Genomic DNA, 23,354 nt, shown 5'->3' with positions numbered 1-23,354 from the left:
GGGCTAAAGAGTTCAGGTCTCATTTCTCTTTGGCTTAAAGGTTGATTTCTGTTCATCCGCAGCAGCTTTCTTTCCCAAAAAGGGAAAGGACCTGCACAAATGTTCAGTGCTTCCTTTAAGGAATATTACCATTAAAATGGGGGTAAGAACTTGGCTTTCCACCTTCTTAGAAGAGAATAAAGTTTACCTTAGTGGTCTAACTTTTTGTTCAGAGACATGCAGGTTACTTTTTAAGCTTTTGATCTTACACCATTGTGCTTAATATTTTTTTTAAGTATACCCATGTTGCATTTGTGGGCTAGAGGGCCAATTTAAGAATGTTTCTCCTGGATACAGGCTTTTAACCTCAGTAGGAACAATGCAAACCTTCCTTAAATAAATCCACATGAAAAATGAAGTGGCTCCTGGCTGGATATCAGCGAAGCAACTCTAATTATTTCTTTTCTAGGACATGCATGTCAATCAGTATATGCTTGTGAGCCTGCTTTTTTGAGTTCAGGATCTGGCGTAGGCATGTGGTAGTTTTCAAGTACAAATAACTGTGAATGTGAGTGTCCCTTGATCCTTCACAAAAGACTGGACCACATCATGCTCCTAATACATTAACATAAAGCATTAACCCTTCTTTGACTAACTGCCTTATGCTGAATTTAACCCATCAGACATGTGATGTATGTATACTAAACTGAAAACAAATATATACTGAACTCTTATAAGAATATATAATGTAATTATAATATAAAGTATATATTGATCTTTTGATTTTTTTTAATTGCACAAGGTGTTTTTGTTTGTTTTACTTTTAGGTGTTTTGGACATCCTCAAAATTTGCCTCATTTTCTAGTCAAACCTGACTGATGAAATGGAATAAAGCTGAAAAATCATCTTTGTGAGTTCGCAGCAAGACTGGGATGCTTTTAAGTTCTTGTAACTAGACTCTAACTGCAACTATGAGTTCAGATGAGAAGGGTATATCCCCTGCTCATAAAACATCCACTCCAACCCATAGAAGTGCCTCCTCTTCAACGTCCTCCCAAAGGGACAGTAGGCAGGTAAGAGAAGAGCATAAAGTACATGTTGTTGTTTTAACTAATTACAGTACCGATATAATACGATGGGATTGCTACTTAATTTTGATATTTTGTTAAGGTATCTTCTATTCTGCAGGAAATCTCATTCTTTTCTCTAAACCTAACCAACAACATCACCAAGACCTTACTCTTGCTTTTCTGTTGTTTAGGGTCCTTTTTAGAGTGCAGACTACAGAAAGGGGGCTAGGAGAAGCTCTGCAGTGTTCTCACTGTCTGTACGTGGAGGGGATAGCCAGCATCAGCGACTTGAACATTTTGCTTTTCCTGTATTCATTTGTGAGATGGTAAAAGGATCCAGGAACGAGCAAAGAAGTTTTTCTTAAAGTCACTGACAAGCCTGCCAAGTGCTCAATTCTGTTTGGTTCTAGTTAGAACATGGTAACTAACATCCAGATTCAAGAATTAGGATACAAATAAAATTGTCATATCAGGGACTTTAGAGCAGTGAGAACCGAGGCAATGTTTAGAGTCAATGGAAAAATCAATAGAAAAAGTAAGTCGTCGTTGGATAATTATGGTAGAGAGCATCCATTGTACCATTTAAGCCAATTCCTTGAATTGTTTTTGTTTACAGAGCTCCTTCATTACTACCTTAGTGGCTCTTCTGCTGCTGGAATTAGATGAAGATCCATCATATGAACACTCTTCTTTGTTAAAACATATGGTTGTTTTGTTCAGCATATGTCTTGAGTATGATTATTTTGCTGTGTAAAATTATCTTGTGGTAGGAATTTTGTTGTGTAACTTGAAATTCACTATAAGCAGGTGTTACATCTGCTTACATCTAACAATAAGTTAGATGTTCCTAACTTTTTATGGAAACTTTCCATTTGGGGACCTTAAGTTCATAAACATTCTTGAAGTCTGCACATACACAACCCCACCCTCCCACCCCCATTTTTTTTAATAAACTTTTTTTTTTAAGATTTATTTATTTAATCCCCCACCCCCACCCCGGTTGTCTGTTCTCTGTGTCTATTTGCTGCGTCTTGTTTCTTTGTCCCCTTCTGTTGTCTTTAGCGGCACGGGAAGTGTGGGCGGCACCATTCCTGGGCAGGCTGCACTTTCTTTCGCGCTGGGCGGCTCTCCTTACTGGGCGCACTCCTTGCGCGTGGGGCTCCCCTATGTGGGGGACACCCCTGCATGGCAGGGCACTCCTTGCGCGCATCAGCACTGCACATGGGCCAGCTCCACACAGGTCAAGGAGGCCCGGGGTTTGAACGGCGGACCTCCCATGTGGTAGACGGACGCCCTAACCACTGGGCCAAGTCCGTTTCCCCCCCACCCCCATTTTATGTGCTCAAAGTCTATTGCCTAGTTTCCAGAAGAATGTACATCAGTTAATTGTATAGACTTGGGTATTGTGGCAGCCAGTGGCAGCCAGTTCCAGCTGAGAATTCATTCTTCTGGATAGTGGGAGTGCACTACTCCGAATGTTCTTTAGGGCACCCACAGTCTAGAAACCCTCCCACTATTCCTTCCATTTCTAGCAAGAAATTCTATGGAAATCTGTAAGAATCTGATTCCTTACATGGATATCTTTCACAGATCCTAAGGCAGATATTTTCATTACTGGTCTTGGAGAATTTTTTACATTGGTGTCTTGTTAAAGAGATAAAGAAGATGCCCATATTCTGTTCATTTACACGCAGATGTATTTTGTATTGCTTTTGTGGAGTCAAAGAAAGTAAGAGTGCCATGACTGGAAACAGTTTAATATTAAATAACTACTGCATTCCAGATGCTTTCTAGGGTTGCAGATTCATTCTACTTTTCACCTGCCCCTCTGTCCTTTCTTGCCATGCCTTCTCCCTGCTCTCTTCTCTGGACATTTAAATTGAGAGACATTTTAAGCAGTATGGCCTTCCCGGCTGCTGTGGGTCGATCTCTAGGGATTGACCCAGCTCACCCTAGAGAATTATGGCAAATGGACATGACTGATGGCTGCTGTGGAAACATATGTCATGCATTGTTGATCTGCCTGTTGCACCTGAGCTCAGGGACCAGCGTACAAAACAGCAGAGGAAAACTGAGACCCTAGTCAGCCAGAGATGGAGCCTGACGGTGGAATGTGTGATTCTTAGCTGACTGGCGAATGAAAAGTTTTATGATGAGAATGAAAGTAGCATTCTGTAAATTGATAATGAATTCTAGAAAAGTAAGAGGCACTGTCTCAATGGTTATTGTTCTTTAAGAAGAGAGTTTACTTTCATTCCTACTATAATCTCAGCTGGTGAAAACACTCCAAAATACTTTCTCTGCCAATTCCTTCCTGCTTTCTGTTCCGTGCCTGTCCATCTCCCTCAAGGGAGTGAAGAATAAAGAAGAACAATTTTCCTTGCCTATCACAAGCATACCTAAAATACAGTATTAACTTACAAATAGCAGAAATTTTGAGCCATACTCAGTGTTTTCGTGTGCATTTATTTTTGTGTGGTGACTGATTGTTTTAATAGTGTCCCTTTTAAAGTGGAGGGATGGAAAGTGTGATAAATGAGTCTTTGCTGAATCCTGTCCATTCTCCTGCTTTGACCCTGGCATCTATATGGATGGTATCAAATGGCAAACTCCAGTCCTGTCTCTCTCAAATTGATCTCGGCTCATAGCTGAGAACACACTTGTACCTTAATACCCTTCATTTCTCTTTCCATCTTGTGTTCTAGTCCCAGGTCTCTAATTAAATGATTGGGCATTTCTACTTGAATGAATCACTCTCACTTCAAATCAGTATGGATATACCAGTTTACTTTTGGGATATTCATTGTCTCAGGCACTCAGGTTAAAGCCGTGCATTTCTCCTTTGCTTTTCCCACATGCAATAGGTTAACAACTCCCGTTGATTATTTTCCTCTTCATCATATCAGTCTCATTCATCCCTTTCTTCCTGTTCCCATTGTCAGTTCCATAATCCAGATGTGCATCCCATCAAAGAGTTCCTGTAGAGTGCCCTTGCCTCACCATCTCTCTCATGGCATTACCAGATTGAACATGAGATTGAACATATGGCTTAATATGGCAGGTTCATCTATTAACAATACAATGAAGTCCAGATTTCTTTACTTGGTATCTAGTGACCCACACAATCTGGTCTAGTCTCTGTCCATTATCCTCCCAACCTGTACAATCTTGTCTACTCTTGGTACCTAAAACTGCCTGGTCTCCACCTCTGCTCTTGCCTTTCCTGGATGGAATTTCACAACCCTCCATTCACCTGGAGGACTGCTTTTGTTTCAAGGACCAGCCCATGTGACATTTCCATTGGCTACTAAAACTCATATAACCCTCTTTAGTCTCTAAACTTTCATAGAAGTTTTTGACAGTATTTGACATTTTTATGTTGTTTATCTTTGTATATACTCATCTCCCCAACTGTATTGTAAGCTCTTTTAAACATACACTCTTTTTTTAAATTAGTTTTATTGATACATATTAGTAAAGCATACAGTCCACTGAAGGTGTGCAATAAATCTTATTTGGTATAATCACATAGTTGTGCATTTGTCACTTTAGTAATTATTAGAGCATTTTCATTATTCCAATAATAATAATAAGCCAGACCAAAAAAGCTCTACCCCCTAATAATCACTTCTCAATCTCTCTATGCTTCCCCTCCCATACATAAGAGACCATGCACTCTTAATTCTTCAGAGACAAGCCTTGCACCTCAAATGTTTTTAATATGTTCTAGAGGATAATTTTAAAGACTTGTAACAATATTAGTTTTTTATTTTCAAAACAAATTTTCCATTCCAGATTTATCTTCTCCGTTCTGTATTCCTCATATTAAATAAAGAGCTTCTTCCAAGTACATAGTTATATTTGGCTGTCCTTCCTGTCACTAAATTATGTAGCACGTCAGGTGAAGGAGAGGGACTAGCTGGGAAAAAAGTGATTCAGTGCCCCTGTAATTTCACTGACGTTTCTTCACCAACGAGAGGGTCAGGACTCCACTTAGTGTTTGACAAGTTTGAGGACTTTAGTAATTGTGCCATTTATGTTTCATTCAAGCCTGATGTTTGATGTTAAGACATTTAGCAAAATTGGCTTTATGTGTATGTGAAATCAACTCTGACTCATAAGCTGCAAGAAATTTACATCCTAAAATTCCCAAAGAGGGAGTGAAGAGGTTGATTAGACATTGAGGACTTACACATAAACCAGCATTTCCCGAAGTACGTGCCAAGAAATGCTTGTCCTGTGAAGATCCTGCATGTACTGTCAAGTGAGGTAGAGGAATCCTTAACACAGTATCTGTTTCACAGTATACATTAATTGAGGACATGATAAGTCCTGTAGTAAGAACTATATTAACCCAGCACTTGCAGAATTTAGTAAATTGTAGAACTTTTTTTTTCTGCCAAGAGTCAGTTGTTTAACCATCCAGGTCTTCCTTATATTAAAAAATCAGAAGACCTAGTAACACTGGGCCTAGATTGCACATGGCACCACTAAAGTGGGGCTCAGTACTGGCTTTCGCTTTAGTTGGGCCATTTATTTTCTCTCAGCCAAGTCTCCACCATTCCCTGTTGTATTTTAGAATTTGCTTATGTTGCCTGCCCTGCCCCTGAGAACATTTAAATTTGCAAATCGCAATCCTAAATGTCAGTAGGCCAACCATAGTAATGTTTAAGTTACCAAGGGTGATGCCCACTTCAGTGCTGAAAAAACATCTCAAACTTAACCTGTCTTCAATTGAACTCTTAATTTCTCTCTCAAATCTCTCAGTAAACACCAACACCTTGAGGCCAAAAATCCAGGAGTCATTCTCGACTTCTCTCTTTCTTCTCTTTCCTAGTTTCCAAGTCATTAGCAAATCCTGTTGGTTCTGCCTTCAGAACATACGGAGCACCTGACCACTGTGTACTTCCTCCTCCGTCCCTTTCCTGATCTAAGCCATCATTTCTCACTTGGAATATTGCCACTGTTTTCGTGTCCCTATTTCTACCCTTGCCTGACATACAGGTCCTTCTTTACAGAGCGAAGTGATTCCTTCAAAACTTAAGTCAGATTTTTATTCTCCTCTATTTGAAGTCTACCACTGCCTTCCCAAATAAAATCTGAATTGCTGGCTGTTGCCTACAAGGTCATTCATAATATAATTTTGTCTCCCTCTTTGATCCCATTTCCCACCTCACTCCCCTTCACTTAACTCTCCCTGGCACGTTAATTGTGGTCCTCTCAGCCTAGCATGCCTTTCCTCTGGGTATCATCTTGACTTGCTCACACACTTGACCCAGTTTTCAAATTCATTCTTTTGGGAAAGCCTTCTCTGCCCTTCCCTGCATATCCTTGTCACTCAGTCTCCACTTAGCTGGTTTTATTTTTCTTCAAAGCACTAATCATCAGCTGGCATGATGTGTATTTATTTATATTTATATCTGTATACCTTTCCTCTATTTCCTAATCCTGGAGTATAAGCTCCTTGAAAGTTGGGGTTCTCTTTTGTTCAATAATGTATCCGCAGCACCCAGCACAATACCTCATGTATGGTATGGCCCATTACATGTTTGAATGAAGAGATGGTGTGGAAAGGAAGATTGTGAACCAGGTTAGCTGTGGTGGGATAATGAGGTCACTAGATAATAACAAGGATAGACAGTGGTATATTTGGGAGTTCCAAGTCTCACAGAGAGAATGGATTTTGAGAGTAGAAGTGGCACAGGCAAAGGTGGGAAAAGGAAGCTAGGAGAGTGAGGACCTTCCCACTTGCTCCTGAAAGTGGACCAATTTTGGAATAAATGGCTTCTGCTCGAGACTTATAAAGGAAATGGTGTCAGAAAAAAGCAAAAAAGTTGGGAGTTTTCTGTACAGATGTTCCAGAGTGGAAGGTATCTGTTTCAAAACACAATATCTATTTGAAACACAGAATTCCATAGGACATAGATGATATTCTTTATTGCCTCATAGTGCTTGCTTTATGATGGCATTATGTAATAGTCTTGCTAAGGGCGTGATCAACTGAAATTTGTTTGTTTTCATAATTCTCCTTATGATTATATATACTAGAGAACTTTTGAAAATATGCATATCTGAGATAACCTTGTAGAAACAGTTTCAGTAGTTCTGGGACCAGCCCAAGAATTTGTATTTGTAGAACCAAAAATGTCTTTTTGGAGCTGTTAACTTAGCATGCCCTTACCCAACTGCATTTGCATTACTCACAAATTGCTTCAGAAAATCAGACAGTATGGCTATAAGAACTTTGGGTTTAGAAATAAACCCTTACCAGTTTATAGTGTCTTATTAGAGTGAATCATTGTAGCCTTACTGTGTTAGACATTGCAAATTTTTAAATGAGTCAAATCTTTTTTGTTTAATGAAATCAAAGAAAAAGTATCAATCACTCTTATAGTTTGCTGAGGTTCAGAGATCATAGAATAGAGAACTTTTTTAAGAAAAACAAATTGGAAATAAGTCATAAGAGACTGGTAGGTGATCTTGCTTGTTTTTATAAAAGCTATATTCAGTATCATGGTCAATCCTTAGCAGCTATAGAAGATTACAATTATATGGGCCCCCAAAACATTTCCCTCCATGTTATCAACAATATATTTCAAAGCCAACAGTGGCCCATTCAGTTAATGTGTCCACTGATGGCATGTTAAGTGTGATGCCTGCAGTAATGTAATGGGATTCATGTAACCATGGATGGATTATGTGACTGCCCAGTTCTGACATCAGCAGCATCTGCTGTATGTGTAGCTTTCACTCTAAGTGAAGAAGGTGTCTAGAAAACCAGAAAGTAAAAATGTTCCTCATCAATGTCTATACTTTATATATAGAATTTTCATAAAAAGTTGTCTTCTTAGACTAACAGCCTGATAAAAATGTCTCCCAGTATTTACATGGGCAGAAGTGAAATATGTCTCCTCCAATTGAACCTCCGAAGCATCTTCAAATGACTTTGTTAAATGAAATAACCAAATTCCTGCTTTGATATACAGTGTCTATGTCATCTAAATACTAAATCTATTTCTATCTTTGAGTTGTGAAAAATGTAATTTTCTAATTTTTGGAGGGAAAAACTGAAGTATTCCTGATTTGATGCCTAAACTCCTATTTAAATAATCTCCAGTTTTATTAGTAAAATAGCATGTAACTTGAAATCTGCCGGTATCTGAATAGAAAATGCCAAGCTCTGCGTAGAATTCCAGTGGACCCAGAGATTTGCAGGATGACCCTGAACCTGAGCTCTCAGTTCAGAGAAAAATACTAAACTGATATGAAAATCTTCCAAGCATCCTCAGTAGATCAGTGCTGGTAAATAAGCTATTGGTACTAGGAATATATAAACTTTGAGTTGTTGCCAATTTCAATTTAGCTTTTTGCAAGATTCCCACCATCCCACGGAAACAACTTTTTATGTCTTAAGACCAATATCAATAGTAAAATAATATTTCCTTGCAAAAACATAGGCTATGACCAACTTTTGTGATTTAGATGCATTTGTAAACTCTATATTCTGGAAAGTCTAAATATTTTACAAAGTTAGTGAATAAACTAAGAGAAAAACACTAACAACAGCTAATAATTTCCTGAGTTCTCACTGTGGAAGGTTGGAACTATTTTTATCCCCATTTTTCAGATAACTAAACTATGGCATAAAGTGGTGAAATAACTTGCCTTCAACTAATGAGCAGCTAAGGCAAGATTTGCTCTTGGAAGCCTAGTTTTAGAGTCCCTGCTTTTGAACACTTTACTCTTTGTCTTGTTGTAAAACACTTGATAAGCTGAATGTCCAGGGGAAGAGACTTCTCTAGTAAAGTTTATAAGATAGCATTTTCAATCTTTTTTAATACATAAACTTGTTATTTTGAAATAATGTCAGATTTACAGGATAGTTGTAAAAATAATACAAAACCCATCAGAAAACTCCAACATACTACCCACCCAAATTCCCAGGTCCACCAACTTTTAACTTTTTGTCACATTTGCTGTGTCATTCTATCTATTCATCTACCTATCTGCCCATCCATCCATCATTCTACCATCTGTTCATCCATCTTCTTTCTTTCTCTCTCTCTCTCCATCTATATATCTATCCATCCATCCATTCATCTATCTAATTTATCTCTCTGTATTCATCTATTTTCCTAAACATTTGAGATTAGGTTGTATACATCATTCTTGTCCATCATTTTTGAGTTATGTGTTGCCTCCTCGTTTTTTCCTTTCGTAGTGGTATCTGTCCTCATGATAGAGCAAATGGTACTTAGACCAAAGTGTTAATAGTTATTACCATTGAGTAGTGGTATCATAGTGACTCTTATGTTTTTAATGCTTTTCTCTATTTTCTGTATTTTCACCGTACATTTCACTTTTGTGATCAGAAGTTTCAGTCATTTGATTGATTGGTCAAAAATTTCTGTTAGACTTTTCAATTAAAAGAATTGAACAACCCCACCATTTTCTTACTGCCCTGCCATTTGAAGATCACTGTCACCATAATTTGGTATTTACAGAATGTGTTTGATGCATATCCAAAGTGCTGAAATTGAGACCACTGAAAAGCAATTTGCCACCTGACACTCAGATGCCCATTTCCACAAATGATTCAGTACCTGACATTACTTGGGTAAGAATTTGCTTGCTGCTTTCCCTATGTGCTTGCCAGAACTCTCCAGTTCTCTAGGCCTGCCTTATCAATTTCTCACTTAAGAGGTTATCTCTCATTGCCTTGAAATGGCTGGATTTGGATAGCATTTTTAGAGGAGCAAATTCTTTTGTCAGATCCAAGATTAACACTGACTTTTGGGCCTGTCAGCATACCACCACACAGATAAGGCCACAGTATTGTCAGTTAATGAACCCCAGAGGGTCCATTCAGTAGGTCAGGGAAGAGGCCCAGGGATCTGTCCTTTACAGAAGCTTCCCCAGGAGGCTGCTGTTTGCCCAGGTTTGGAAATCATTGCTCTTACAGAATATATGTTAGGTGTTTCCTTAGACTATAAAAACATCCTGAAGGACTGTAAGTCTATAAAACTGCCTTATTTGGTGTTTAACATGGGCAAATTGAAAATTTTACCATCCCTTTGCCTAGCATCCATTATAACTATATTTGGTTGTAAGTAAAATACTGGGACAAAGGTAAAGGAAAGCCCCATATGTACTGTATATTTTATAGTTCAAATGCCAGACTTCTTGACGTCAAATCCTAATTGAGTTGATTTTGTAAAAATTATCTTAAGCAGTGTTGGTGAGGTTTCAGGGAAATGGACACCCTTCTGCACTACTGGAAAGCAGGTTGATACTGTTTTTCTGGGAGAAATTTAGCAATATGTATCTAAAGTCTTTAAAAGTTCATACCAAGTGGTTGAGCTCCCACCTACCAATGGGAGACCCCTGGTTCAGTTCCTGGTGCCTCCTAAAGAAGACAGCAAGCTGGCACGATGGGCAGTGCAGCAAGCTGACACAGCAAGAGACACAAGAAGAAAAACATAATGAGAACCACAACAAAGTAGGGAGTGGAGGTGCCCAGTGCCACCTAAGGAAGACAAGCAAGATAATGAGCTGATGTTACCGGCAGGCACGGCAATTTGATGCAACAAGAGACACGAAGAAAAACACAATGAGAGCTACAACAAAGCAGGAAACAGAGGTGGCTCAAGAGATTAGGTGCCTCCCTCCCATATCAGAGATCCTGGGTTCAGTTCCTGGTACTTCCTAAAGAAACAAAGAAGATGAACAGATATAACAAATGCCAAACAATGAGTGGGTAGGGAGAACGTAAATAAATAAAATAAATCTTTTTAAAAAAAGGTTCATACCATATGATCCAATAAATCAACTGCTAAAAAATGTATCCTAAGGAAATAAAATAAAGATATATGTAAAGATTTCTGTGCAAAGATGTTTAGCATAGTGTTTTGTAGTAGTAAAAAAATAAAAAAGTCTAATATTCAACAACAGGAATTATTTAAGTAACTTAAGTCATAATCATACAGTGGAATATTCCACACCTGCTAAAAATGCTTCTGAAGACTATTTACTGCTGTAGGAAAATTATATATTGCTCATTGAAAAAAGCAGGTTATTGAATTGAAAATACAGTGTAATTCCAATTTTTTTTTTAATTGAATGTACATATGCATTGAAAAAAAGCTAAGAAATTATACTAAATTATTGAAAGAGTTTCTTGCTGGTTGTAGCTGGTTATGTTCTTCTTTTCTTTTCTGTTTTCCTCCCAAATTTTTGCAATGAATGTGTATTGTGTCTCTAATCATAAATTTATATTATTTTAAAGATCATATTTTTGTGAGTCTTTATATATACACATACACACAAATAAAGCTTTGAAAACAGTATTTTGGATTAGTAAATACATGAAAGTGTTAACTATTTTAATAAAATCATTAAGCTTTAATTGCATAAATATAAGATAAAAATTAAATGAACATGAAGGATATGCCATGTAAGAAACTTGGAGCAAGTTTGTTAAAATGGATTTTGAAGTGCTAAGTCAGGAACTAAGGCCACTTTTTGCTCTTTTTACTACCTATATTTATATTTATCTCATGGTAATTTAATCATTTTTGCTGGAAAGTGGGAACTTAGATGCTATATATATTATGGCAGATATTTATTCAGCAAATATTTGTTGAGTATATACAGTCATATTACAGACATACATGCTCAGAATTTACAAGAGTGATCAAAACAGTGCAAATCTCTGGCTCAAATATTCATACATAAATGTAAAATGTTGTATATGGGATTTTTAAAACTCATACTGTTAGCAAAATCATGTGAGTGATTATTATACCGAGAACCTGTGTCAGTTCTGAATAATATTAATAGTCTTACAGTGAATTACAAATTAATTTTAGTGTTCTTTTTAAGCCACATGGAACTGTTATCCTGCCTTTTTGATTACCTCCACACACTCCAGACCCTTTGCTCTTGAAATGGCTGAGCATTTGACCACTTTATTTGCTGTATTTTTGTAATTGCTGTTTATTGTGAGGTATGATCATCATATGCTTTTATTCCTGTTACTGGGGTTACCAGTAGTTTTGTTAATTGTTTGTGAGAGCTGAGAGTTCAGAATGAGGTGCAAATTCATCAGTAAGAACTGGTTCTATTCCTATATTAAGGCAACCATGGGAATTAAAAAGTTGTTTATTCCTAAGCCTTTTACTACTTCACAGTCAAGATTGCAGAACTGCTCTTGGTTATAAATGGACAATTTGATGGGTTCAAATAGTATTTCTTATAATACAGGGTTCTTGAAAACAGACCAGTTCAATATGGGGCCAAAGCTATCGGCTCATAATGGCTTTCATATTGCAGTGCAAAAAGAGTCAAGACTGTGATGACATTGCTTTTCTCTAACTCAGACATTCTCAGGTGTGCTATATGGACTTTCTCTGGTCACTGTTTATAAAATTTCCTACTTTCATTCATTCAGTGATGCTTATGTGGGGATTTATCATCACTTCAATTCTGCCATCTTTCAGTGAGGGCAAGATAATTGTTACTGGAGAGGAAGTAGGAAATTACCACTTTAGCTGTGGACTTCTGGCTTTAGTGATTTTAATATTTTATGCTTTTGAAAAATTCCCTAATGGAAATTATTACGTAGGCAAGTCCCTGCACATCCTTTGCTGCAGGCATTTAGAAGGGCCCAGGGTCTGTGTTGCCATCTGCTGCTGTTGATTTCCCACTGGCGTGTAACTAGGGCCTCTCTCTGCTCACTCTTTAGCTTTCTTAGTAAATTCTCATTCTCTGATCACAAGGAGGTGCTGAATATGGATACTGGGTTGACTGGGTAACATGATGGCCATGTGAGGTATGGATTTGTTCCTTCCAAATGTGCACCCAGACTGTGGAGAGCAGAGCCTCTGACCTACAAGGGCCATAGTCCTGCAGGGTGTTTGGAGACCCCTTTCTGTGGCAAAGAGGATGTGTAATAGTCCTAGACATTTATTCTTGTAGCTTTTATAACTAAGATGTTTACTGACATCGTTTTTGAGTGCCTGCTGTGTTCCAATCTCCAGGCAGCACTGTGCATGCACTGGCTGCCTGCTCTGTGGCTTACAATATCATGTAAGGTAGACATTATTATCCTCATTTAATGGGTAGAGGACACTGAGCCTGAGTGAGAATGATGGTTTGCCTAAATTACATGGAGAATAGCAGAAAAAGGATTAGTGTCAGGTCTGTATGACTGAAGAGCCTGTGTTCTTTTCGTTACATGATGTAATGCATCCCTATAGTAAAAGCTAGCTGATTTGCTCCTAGTTCTTGAACTTGGAAATTAACCTTGAGGTTGCAATAGGGGTGGCAAAACAAGAACAAAAACAACTAATCTTGAGATTTCATCATATTTAAGAATGATATGACTTTATTTATTTATTTTTCGGTTCTCATTTCTATACTCTGTTTCCATGGAAGGTTGCAGGAAAGGATGCCTTTTGATGTGTTCAGTTAATCTTGAGGGCATGTGCTACTTGTAATTGCAGTAATGTCATTTAACATTAGCTTTAACTTCAGCTGAAGACAATATTTAAGAACTTGGGCTCTAGAGTAAAATCTTGGCTCAAATTTCTACTCTAACACATAAAACCTCTGTACATTAAGTTTAATCAGTGATATAGACATTTGATATAGTTATGAATTCTAAAAATAGATATTGGATTATGTTTATAAAGTGGTGTGTATCTGGGCATGATTAAATTATGATTGGGGCTTTGACTGGGCCATGTCAGTAGGGTGTTGAGTCTCCAAGCCTTGGTAGGTAGACTCACAGATAGAAGGCATGGCAAAGGACAGAGTTGGAGGGTTTTTGAAGTTGGAGTTTTGATGTTGGAATTTGATGCTGAAGTCTTAAGTCAGAGCCCCAGAAAGTAAGCACACAGAGAAAAGAGAAGCAAGTCCCAGGAAGAGAGGAACCCTGAACCTAGAGAGAAACAAACCCTGGAAAGAGAGGAACCCTAAGTCCAGAGAGAAGCAAGACCTGGGAAGAGAAGAACCCAGGAAGCCTGAACCCTTGCAGATGTTGGCAGCCATCTTGCTTCAGCACATAAAAAGAGACTCTGGTCTCCACATTAATAATATAATTTCTTCCATTGCTAGAGTCAAAATATTTCTATAGAGAATACCAATACGTCTACTCTAATCCATATTTTATTCCTCCATCCTGAAGACCCTGGGATGGCGATGTCCACTCCACCTCTAAATTAAGAGGGGGCTTAGATCCCACATGACTGATGGATGGAATTCTCCTGTTTGCATCTGTAGACACTCTCAGTTCCCTGGTGTGGTGGTTGACTATCCTCACCTCCCTGTTAGCTGACCTGGGTAAGTCCAACAAACCGGAAAGTAGATGTTGCAACTGTGCAGAGACTCAGAACCCAGGGGCTATAGGAATTGCTGAAGGCAGGGAGTGGGAAAAAGAGGTATGATATTAGGGCATTTTTGGGACTTGGAATTGTCTTCAATGATATTGCAGGGACAGATGCAGGACACTATATATCTTGCCATAACCCACTGAATGGACTGCGAGAGAATGTAAACTACAATAAACTATAATCCATGCCTTGTAGCAATGCTCAAATGCACTCATCAAATGCAGTGAATGTACCACACTAATTTAAGAAGTTGTTGATAATGGGAGAAGTGGGGAGTCTGGGGAGTGGGGTATATGGGAACCTCTTACATTTTTTAATGTAACATTTTGTGTGATCCATGTATCTTTTTTAAAAAAAAGATAATAAAATAAAATAAAGTAGACTTTGGTGAGGGAAGTAACTTATGCTTTATGGCCTGGTATCTGTAAGCTCCTACCCCAAATAAATACCCTTTACAAAAGGCAGCAGAGTTCTGGTGTTTTGTGTCAGCACCCCTTTGACTGACTAATACAGAATTTGGTGCTGAGGAATGAGGAAGTGTTTTTGCTATTACCAAAATGCTGCAACAGTTTTATAAATGGGTAAGGGGTATTTTTTGATGGAATTGTGAGATGCTTGGAAAAAAAGACCTACAGTGCTTTGAAGAGACTGTTGATAGTAACAAGGATGCTAAAGAGATTTTTTATGATACCTTAGAAGTTATTGATGAAACTATTATTGGAAACTGGAGGAAAGGCAATGTGTTCTAAAGTTGCAGAGAATTTAGCAAGATTAACTCTGGTGTTTTATGGAAGGCAGAATTTGAAAATGGCGAGCCTGGGCATTTAGCTGAAGAAATACCCAAGGTAAACCTGGAGAATGCAGCTTGGCTTCTGCTTGCAGCTTATAGCAAAATGCTAGATGAGAGAGATATGCTGATGACTGGACTGTCGGGCACAAGGAAAACAGAAACTGATTCTGGAAATTCCAAACCTCTGGAAATCAAGATCCCAGGCGAAAGTGTCCCATTGGAGGACTTAACTAAACTTGGGACTCATAAATCTGGATTGAAGATGAAGGTATGTCAGAAAGACTTGTGGTAAGTCTTACTGTCTGATGACTTGGACCCCTGCTTCCTGAATGTTAAACCTACAGACTTTTTGAGAGAGCTGTATAAATAAAACCACTGTCAGCCTGGAATAAAAGGGACATGGAAAGGAGAGATTGAAGGGGAAATGAATTCAAGAGGAAAACTATGGAAGCTGAGATCTGGAATTAAGACATCACCTTGGGCCGATAGAGGAACCCCGTTCATGTGTACAGAGAGGGTGAGTTTGCCCCAGTAGTTCAAGATGGTGGATGTTCCTGCCTGATGTTCTGGGAGAGTTTTGTCACCCCAGGGTGCAAAGAGGGTGAAGCACATTCCCCAAGGATTAGGGCAGTTAAGGTCAGCACCCCACAGGTCTTACAGGGGTGGGCCTGTCCCCTGTGGATTAGGGAAGGTCAGGTAGTCAACTCATTGCTCTGAGAGGGTTGAGCCTGTATGCCAACGGTTAGGGAAGTCCAGGTGGTCAACTCATTGCTCTGAGTGGGTTGAGCCTGTATGCCAAAGGTTAGGGGGAATGTTGTCTTCACTTCACTGTACTAGGGGAGTTGAGGCTCTAAACCAAAGATTGGGTAAGGTATGGTAATCACCCCAACACTCTTGGAGGGAGAGATCTGGAGCCAGCTGCTTGATGAGGGTGGAACCAAGAAAATGGTCATTGGGCAAGCCTGTGGAAAAGGTGGGTTCCCATAAGCCCCCAAGGAGAAGAAACCATCTTCTTAAGAATGACTCTCAGAGTTTGAAATCATTTGGAGGATGCCCTGAAGGTTAACTGAACTTTCTGGACCCATAACTCATGTTTCCTTCCTAATTTTTTCTTATTGTAATGAAAATGTTTATCCTTTGTTCATTTGTGTATTGGAAGCAGATAAATTGTTTTGTAAGTTTCAGAGCAGACAGGACTTTGCCCCAAGACAAATTGAATTTCTTTAAATTGATTGTGATATAATTTAGTACTTGCATTGTTACTGTTTTGTTTTTTTTAAATAATTGTATTGTCTTTTTGGAATTCAGAGGGTAGAGTGTAGCAGTTTGATATAGTTATGAATTCCAAAAATAGATATTGGATTGTGTTTGTAAAGTGATCTGTACCTGGGCATGATTAAATTATACTTTGATTGGGCCGTGTCAGTAGGGTGTTGAGTCCCCACCCCTTGGTGGGGGGGACTCACACATAAAAGGCAAGGCAAAGGACAGAGTTGAAGGGCTTTTTGACGTGGGAGTTCTGATGTTGGAGTTTATGCTGAAATTTTAAGCTAGAGCCCCAGGAAGTAAGCTCACAGAGGAAAGAGAAGCAAGCCCCAGGAAGAGAGGAACCCCGGAAGCCTGAACCCTTGCACGTGTCAGCAGCCATCTTGCTCTAACATGTGAAAGTAGACTTTGGTGAGGGAAGTAACTTATGCTTTATGGCTTGGTATCTGTAAGCTCCTACCCCAAATAAATACCCTTTTTAAAAGCCAACGATTTCTGGTATTTTACATCAGCACCCCTTTGCTGACTAATATAAGCCATTAAGTTAATTTTGTAGTCATTAATCATAGAACTGTTGTGAAAATAAAACAAAATAATCCATGTAAGGAATAGAGACAGGGATGTAGAAAGCACTCAATATAAACTGCCATTGTCATCATTGTCAACATTATCACACTGAAATATCACTGATAGTTCAAAATAGGCATGGAAGAGAGACAATACTAACAATCAAAAGTTTGAGAAAGAGAATACCTTAGAAGTTTCAAAATTATTTAGGATATATTGCTTTGAAAATATTTTATATGTGTCAGAATATAAATATAACTTAGACAAGATAATCGAACAGTTTCCATGGAATTAACATTAAGAGGCCAATGGTCCAATTCCCCTTACTACTGTCCTAAAGTATTATTAAAGGCGAGTCTATAAAGAAATTTATAGCCATAGCCTAAAATATTTCATGTAATTCCTTTATGTCTTTGAAATGAAATTAACTAAGTAAATGCCAGACTAACAAATCAAGAGACCTGTTGAACCCATCTTCTGGACTCTCCTCTCTGAGAGTCGTGTAGTCTCTGTTTGTTGCAGTAAACCGGTTCAGCTATCCTTGAAAATCTCATTGTCAGTCTGTTTACCTACATCTTTGATACCAACTAAACTAGGATCCAGTCTTCTTGGCAGATTTCCAGTTGCTGCCCAGGAGGTATTGAGATCAGAAACACTAACCCAGGAAACAAACCTTTGCCATGTTAAAGGGTTGCAGTGAAATCCTGTGTTGATTTCACTTGGGTCAAGCTGAAGCTGAATGAATATGCAGCTCTTCCCTCTGAGCAGGGGGAAAGGGCGTGTAAGTACCTCTTCTAAGTTCCTTAAAAAACTGATCTGGAAATTAACTGGTAGCTATGGTATTTGAGAGGTAACTTGATTTAAAAGAGTAATTGAGTTTACGTAACCCTTTATTTAACTTACTTTTGAAATACATGTAATGCTTTGAGGTTAGTGGCCTGTTTCCACATCACTGTGAATGGATAGAAAAGCAACCATCCTGTTAAGAAAAGTACAAAAAAATATAACATGCATTATGATCTTAAATGAGACCTCATCAGAAGTACGGTTTTTGTTACTGAAGACGTTTCCAAATTAAATTTGATGTGTTCCCCTGTTGACGAGTTTTAGTTTTAAACAAATTTAAGAGCTTTGTGATGAGTGCTTTTTCACCCTTAAAGGTTGTATTCTATTAGAGCCAGGGTTTTTATCATTCCAAGCTGAAGCTAGAAGTCAGTTTTATGCTCAGTCATGTATTAATGATTGCTGAGAGACTGTTCTCTACAAATTAGTCAGAGAGCACTGAACAGCTATTCCAGAAACTTTGACTGCAACGTGTAGGGTGTTGTGCTAGGATGGGAATGGGATGGAGGGTGGGTGGTGGGATGCCAAGATCAAGAAGACCTGGTTTTAGCCCTCAAGAAGCACTTACTCTAACTAGATTTTAAGACCGAGTATGGTAAGTGAAGAAACTGTCTTCTTCGTAGCTGTTGGTATTAAAAATGTAGCATTCAAGTATTTAAATATTTCATGGAAAATAATGAACATTTAGGTGTGTGATGACATAACTATTCAAGGATATTATTTTGGTTTTAAAAAGATGAGTTTGAAGGTTTTTTTTTTCAGGTACTGGGGCTGGGGATTGAACCCGGACCTTGTTTGTGGGAAGTTGGTTGTGCTCAACCACTTTGCCACATCCGTTCCCCTGAGTTGGTTTTTTCATTTGTTTGTTTGTTGTTTGCTTTTTCTGTTTTTTTAGGAGGCTCTGGGGAGGAAACCCTGGACCTCCCATGTGGGAATTACATCCACTCCCCTTAAGATAACTCTTAAGGTAGTGGATTAATATTTTTTTTAGGTTACTCGATACGTAACAATGGGTTTAGGTTCTAATTATACACAAGTATAACGCTTCAAAGTCTGTATAAGAGCTTTAGCTTCTTCATTATCATTCTGGAGGTTAAATGAAAACTTACTTTTTAAAGCTAGTTATGTGTATAATAATGGGTATCAGCTGATAATTTCCTAAAGTATGCTTTTAAGTTTTTATGTAAAATAATGCATGCATTTATGGTAGCTAGTTTGAATTAAAATATTCATTTGTTTAGTATTTCTTAGTAAACATTTTTATGATTCTGTGCCTTGAAAAAGCAATAAAATTTGGGGTTTATTTTTCTTAGAATGTGTACTATATTGTACTGTATTTGAAATGAATGGCCTTCTTTCTTCAGTAATATAAACTGGTTTTTAAATGAGGTAGAGAGCACCTTAGTATTGAGTTTGTTCTTTCTACCAGGTACTGCAGTGTAGAGATGTTGTCTTCTTTAAATTGGGCAGTGTACTTTCTGGAAAGTCCTACTTTGTTTGGTTACTAATCCTTATGATCCACAAAATTCTAGCAACATTTTAAGTATCTTAAAATACCTATAGAAACAAAATGCATTTTTAGCACATTAAGTATATCAAATTGATTGCTGTGTCTGTAGCTTGATTTGGATATTAGAAGGTAGTGTTTTCTTCCCCTGCCCAAGTTGCTTGAGTTAATCCTTTCTTTTCTGCCTACATAGTTGCTAAGGTCAAGTTTCTTTCCAGATTTTGCTTTGTTATCATGTTGAGGTTATTCGTTTTTAGAGAGAATGGGGAAAGCAATATTTGTATCTCATTGTCCAACAATCTGAAAATACATGGATGGGGAGGGTCCTTAAAGAGAAGCTCAGACCAAAGATACTGACTCAAAAAATCACGTAAGTAAAAGCAATAACCACATGGAACAGATGTAATACAGAGATTTTTAAAGTGCTTCAGCATGATTTGTTTTTCTGTATGATAAGACCTCTCTTTAGAATACTAGCATCACAAGAATTCTCTTATCTATGTTCTTCTCCATAGACCCGTCATCTGAGCTTAGCACAGTGTAGGTACAACCCAATAATGATTTGTTGATTGAACAAATGACTGATTGAACTAAGAAATACACAAATGGTTGAAAATACATTTTATTGGCACTTTCTATTCTACATTATTATATGTACCTTACTGTTTTGTTTTTTTGTTGTTGTTTTCCTTGTTGCTGATATTCCACTAAATAGTGATAAGGTAACTTGCTACTAAAATGTATGACTTCTAAATGGTACTAATTCTTGATTTAAAAAAAAAAGATATATGGGGGAACTTTTTTTTTCTTATAGGGAGTCATCTCAAATTATAAAATAATTTGTTTTGCATGGGGAGAATTTTTATATCACTGGAATGTAACTTTTATTGCTCAAAGTTCTTTTTTTAGAAAAATCAAGTGATACATTTAAAAAATAATTTTAGGGATTTTTATCTTGATATAATTTACTTTTAGGAAACTTTTGGTCAGATGTATTTGAAGAGTACATGAAACAAGGTCCTTTTATAGGCTTATGTATTGTGCCAGGATAGTTGGGGTTATTAATGAGTAACATATAATGTACATTAAGTTGAATTTAAGAAGTTGTGAAGAAATTTTGAAATGCTTTAGTTATTTTTTTTAATGCTGTTCTCAAAAGAAGCATTTTGAGAAAATGCATAATTTGTATACATATCACACTTCTCCATTTCAATAAAACACAAAATTGTTTATAGTAGGTCTTCTGGAACAGCAGTTCTCAATCTTTTTGGTGTCAGGACCTTGCAGCAGTTTGATATGGTTATGAATTCCAAAAATAGATATTGGATTATGTTTGTAATCTGGTCTGTACCTGCTCGTGATTAAGTTATGATTAGGCTTTGATTGGGCCACATCATTAGGGTGTTGAGTCCCCAGGTGGGGACTCAGATAAAAGGCATGGCAAAGGACAGAGTTGAGGGTTCTTGATGTTGGAGATGGATGCTGAAGCCTTAAGCTGGAGCCCGAGGAAGTAAGCATACAGAGAAAAGAGAATCAAGCCCCAGGAAGAGAGGAACCCTGAGCCCAGGAAGAAGCAAGCCCTGGGAAGAGAGGGACCCTGAACCCAGGGAGAAGCAAGACCCTGGAAGGGGGGATCCCAGGAAACCTGAACCCTGCAGATGTCAGCAGCCATCTTGCTCCAACACGTGAAAGTAGACTTTGGTGAGGGAAGTAATGTATGTTTTATGGCTTAGTATCTGTAAGCTCCTACCCCAAATAATACCCTTTATAAAAACCAACCAATTTCTGGTATTTTGCACCAGCACCCCTTTGGCTGACTAATACAGACCCCTTTATACTCTTAAAAATGATTGAGGACTTGAAGGAGCTTTTTGGTTGTTGGTTATATTCATCAGTATATAGTGTATTAGATATTCAAATGGATAATGTTTAAAAATGTTTTTCACATTATTAAAAAATAACAGTAGACCCAACATGTTAACATAAATAGTATTTTTATTTTTTAAAATCCCTTTATTTCCAAAACAAAAAACAAATGGTATTATTTTACATTTTGCAAATCTTTTTAATGTCTGGCTTTTAATAAAAGAGAAAACGCTCATATCGCCTTCTGTTTTTAATATGTTAAACTATCACATGTGATGTATCCTCTGGAAGTCTCTACCGTGTACTAGTGAGAGAATCAGAGTAAGAGAGAATCATGGTTGTTGGGGATTGAACCATGTCCCCCACAGAAAGCATGTTCAGGTCCCAACTCCTCCTTCTGTGGGTTTCAACTCATTTGTAAATAGGACCTTTGACGCTGTTGTTCGTTAAGATGTGCCCAAACTGAAAGAGGGTAGGGCTTCATGCAATATGGCCGAAGTCCTTATAAGCAAAGGAAATGGTGCTCAGCGGAAAGGAAGCCACGGGGAGCAGCCAGAAGCTGCATCAACAGAACCCAGAGGAGAAAGGAGAGGACACCAGCACGTGTGTGGCTGTGTAACAGAAAAGCCAAGGAACCCCAAGGATTGCCGGCCAGCACGAAGATACCGGCCCTGGGAGGAAGTCAGCCTTCTAGCCTCTGAATCCGTGAGCCAATAAATTCCTGTGGTTAAGACAATACATTGTGTGGTATATGTCTTAGCAGCCAGGAAACTAAACAGTTTTTAGTACCAGAAGGTGGAGCACTGCTATGACAGATACATAAAAATGTGGAAACAGCTTGAGAATTGGATAATGGGTCAAGGCAAAGGAATTGATAGAAACACTCTAGATTGCTTCCAAGAGACTGTTGGTAGAAATATGGATGTTAAAGGTCCTTCCAATGAGGCCTTAAAAGGATATGATGACTATGTTATTAGTAATTGGAAAAGAGATGATCCTTGTTATAAAATGCCGAAGAACCTGGCGAAATTTTGTTCTGATGTTGGATAACAGGAAGAATTTATAAGCATTAAACTTGGATATTTCACTAAGGAGATTTTCAAGCTAAGTGTGAAAGATGTGGCCTGGTTTCTTCTTGCAGCTTTAATGAAACGAGAGAGGAAAAAGATAAACTGAGGATTGAACTGTTTAGTGTAAAGAAACAAGCAATTGAGGATTTGGAAAATTCTCAGCCTGTGCAGATAGTGTGCTCCAAGACTTGGGCCAGAAGTGGCTCTATCAGGGACCTCCCTGAGCTTTCAGGAAGTGAGTCTCCAGAGGACAGGATTACATGTGGGGTTTTAACTGAAAAAAATCCTTTGCTAAAGAGACTGTGGCTAAACATAGATTCAATGGAAGTCAAGATTGGAAATGCAGTGATCCAGGAAGGATCTTGGGAAAGTTTCATTGTCTGATGGTTTAGACCCCCTGGAACTACATGCAAAGGTGACAAGGTTTTTGCAAAACTGTATGAGCAGAACCACTGCCAGCTTGGATTAAAAGGGATAAAGAAAGCCTATCATCCAGTCTCCAGCTCTCTGAGACAGCTTGATTTGCTTAATTTTCGGGACTTGGAGTTGTCCTGAATGATATTGTAGGGACAGATGCAGAACATTGTATATCCTACCATAACCCACTGAATGGACTGGGGGAAAGTGTAAACTACAATGTAAACTATAATCCATGCAGTGTAATAGTGCCTCAAAATGTATTCACCAAATGCAATGAATATGCCACAATGATGAATGAGGTGGTTGATGTGGGAGGAGTGGGGGGGGAGGGAGTGTGTGGGAACCTTTTATATTTCTTAATATAACAATTTTTGTGATCTATTATCTTTTTTAAAAAAGAATTTTAAAAAATGTTAATGTTCGAAACATTAAAAAAAAGAATAGAGAAAGGATGAGTTAAGGAAGAATGACTTCAAGGGCAGAACCATGGAAGCAGTGCTCTGCCAGAAAGATCTCTTTGGGCCAAGCGAGTGGGCCTGCCTACAGGTGTGAGGAAAGGGCAAGTCTGCCCCTGTGCTTCGAGGG

The 23,354-nt window shown here is 38.2% G+C and overlaps 1 protein-coding gene across 6 annotated transcripts in view; it reads left to right on the top strand.

Annotated features, from left to right (window-relative positions):
• The window catches only part of OSBPL6 (oxysterol binding protein like 6), a 236,892-nt gene that overhangs the window by 143,461 nt on the left and 70,077 nt on the right, over positions 1-23,354 (top strand). For all 6 annotated transcript variants that reach the window (XM_058300587.1, XM_058300586.1, XM_058300583.1 and 3 more), the window contains exon 4: positions 807-1,052. In XM_058300587.1, the coding sequence (XP_058156570.1) occupies positions 951-1,052 (102 nt within the window). In that variant the 5' untranslated portion in view covers positions 807-950. The remainder of the gene's footprint in view (positions 1-806; positions 1,053-23,354) is intronic.

This window comes from Dasypus novemcinctus, chromosome 7 (genome assembly GCF_030445035.2).
Source record: "Dasypus novemcinctus isolate mDasNov1 chromosome 7, mDasNov1.1.hap2, whole genome shotgun sequence".
Classification (NCBI taxonomy): Eukaryota; Metazoa; Chordata; class Mammalia; order Cingulata; family Dasypodidae; genus Dasypus; species Dasypus novemcinctus.
This window is presented reverse-complemented; position numbering and strand designations above follow the sequence as displayed.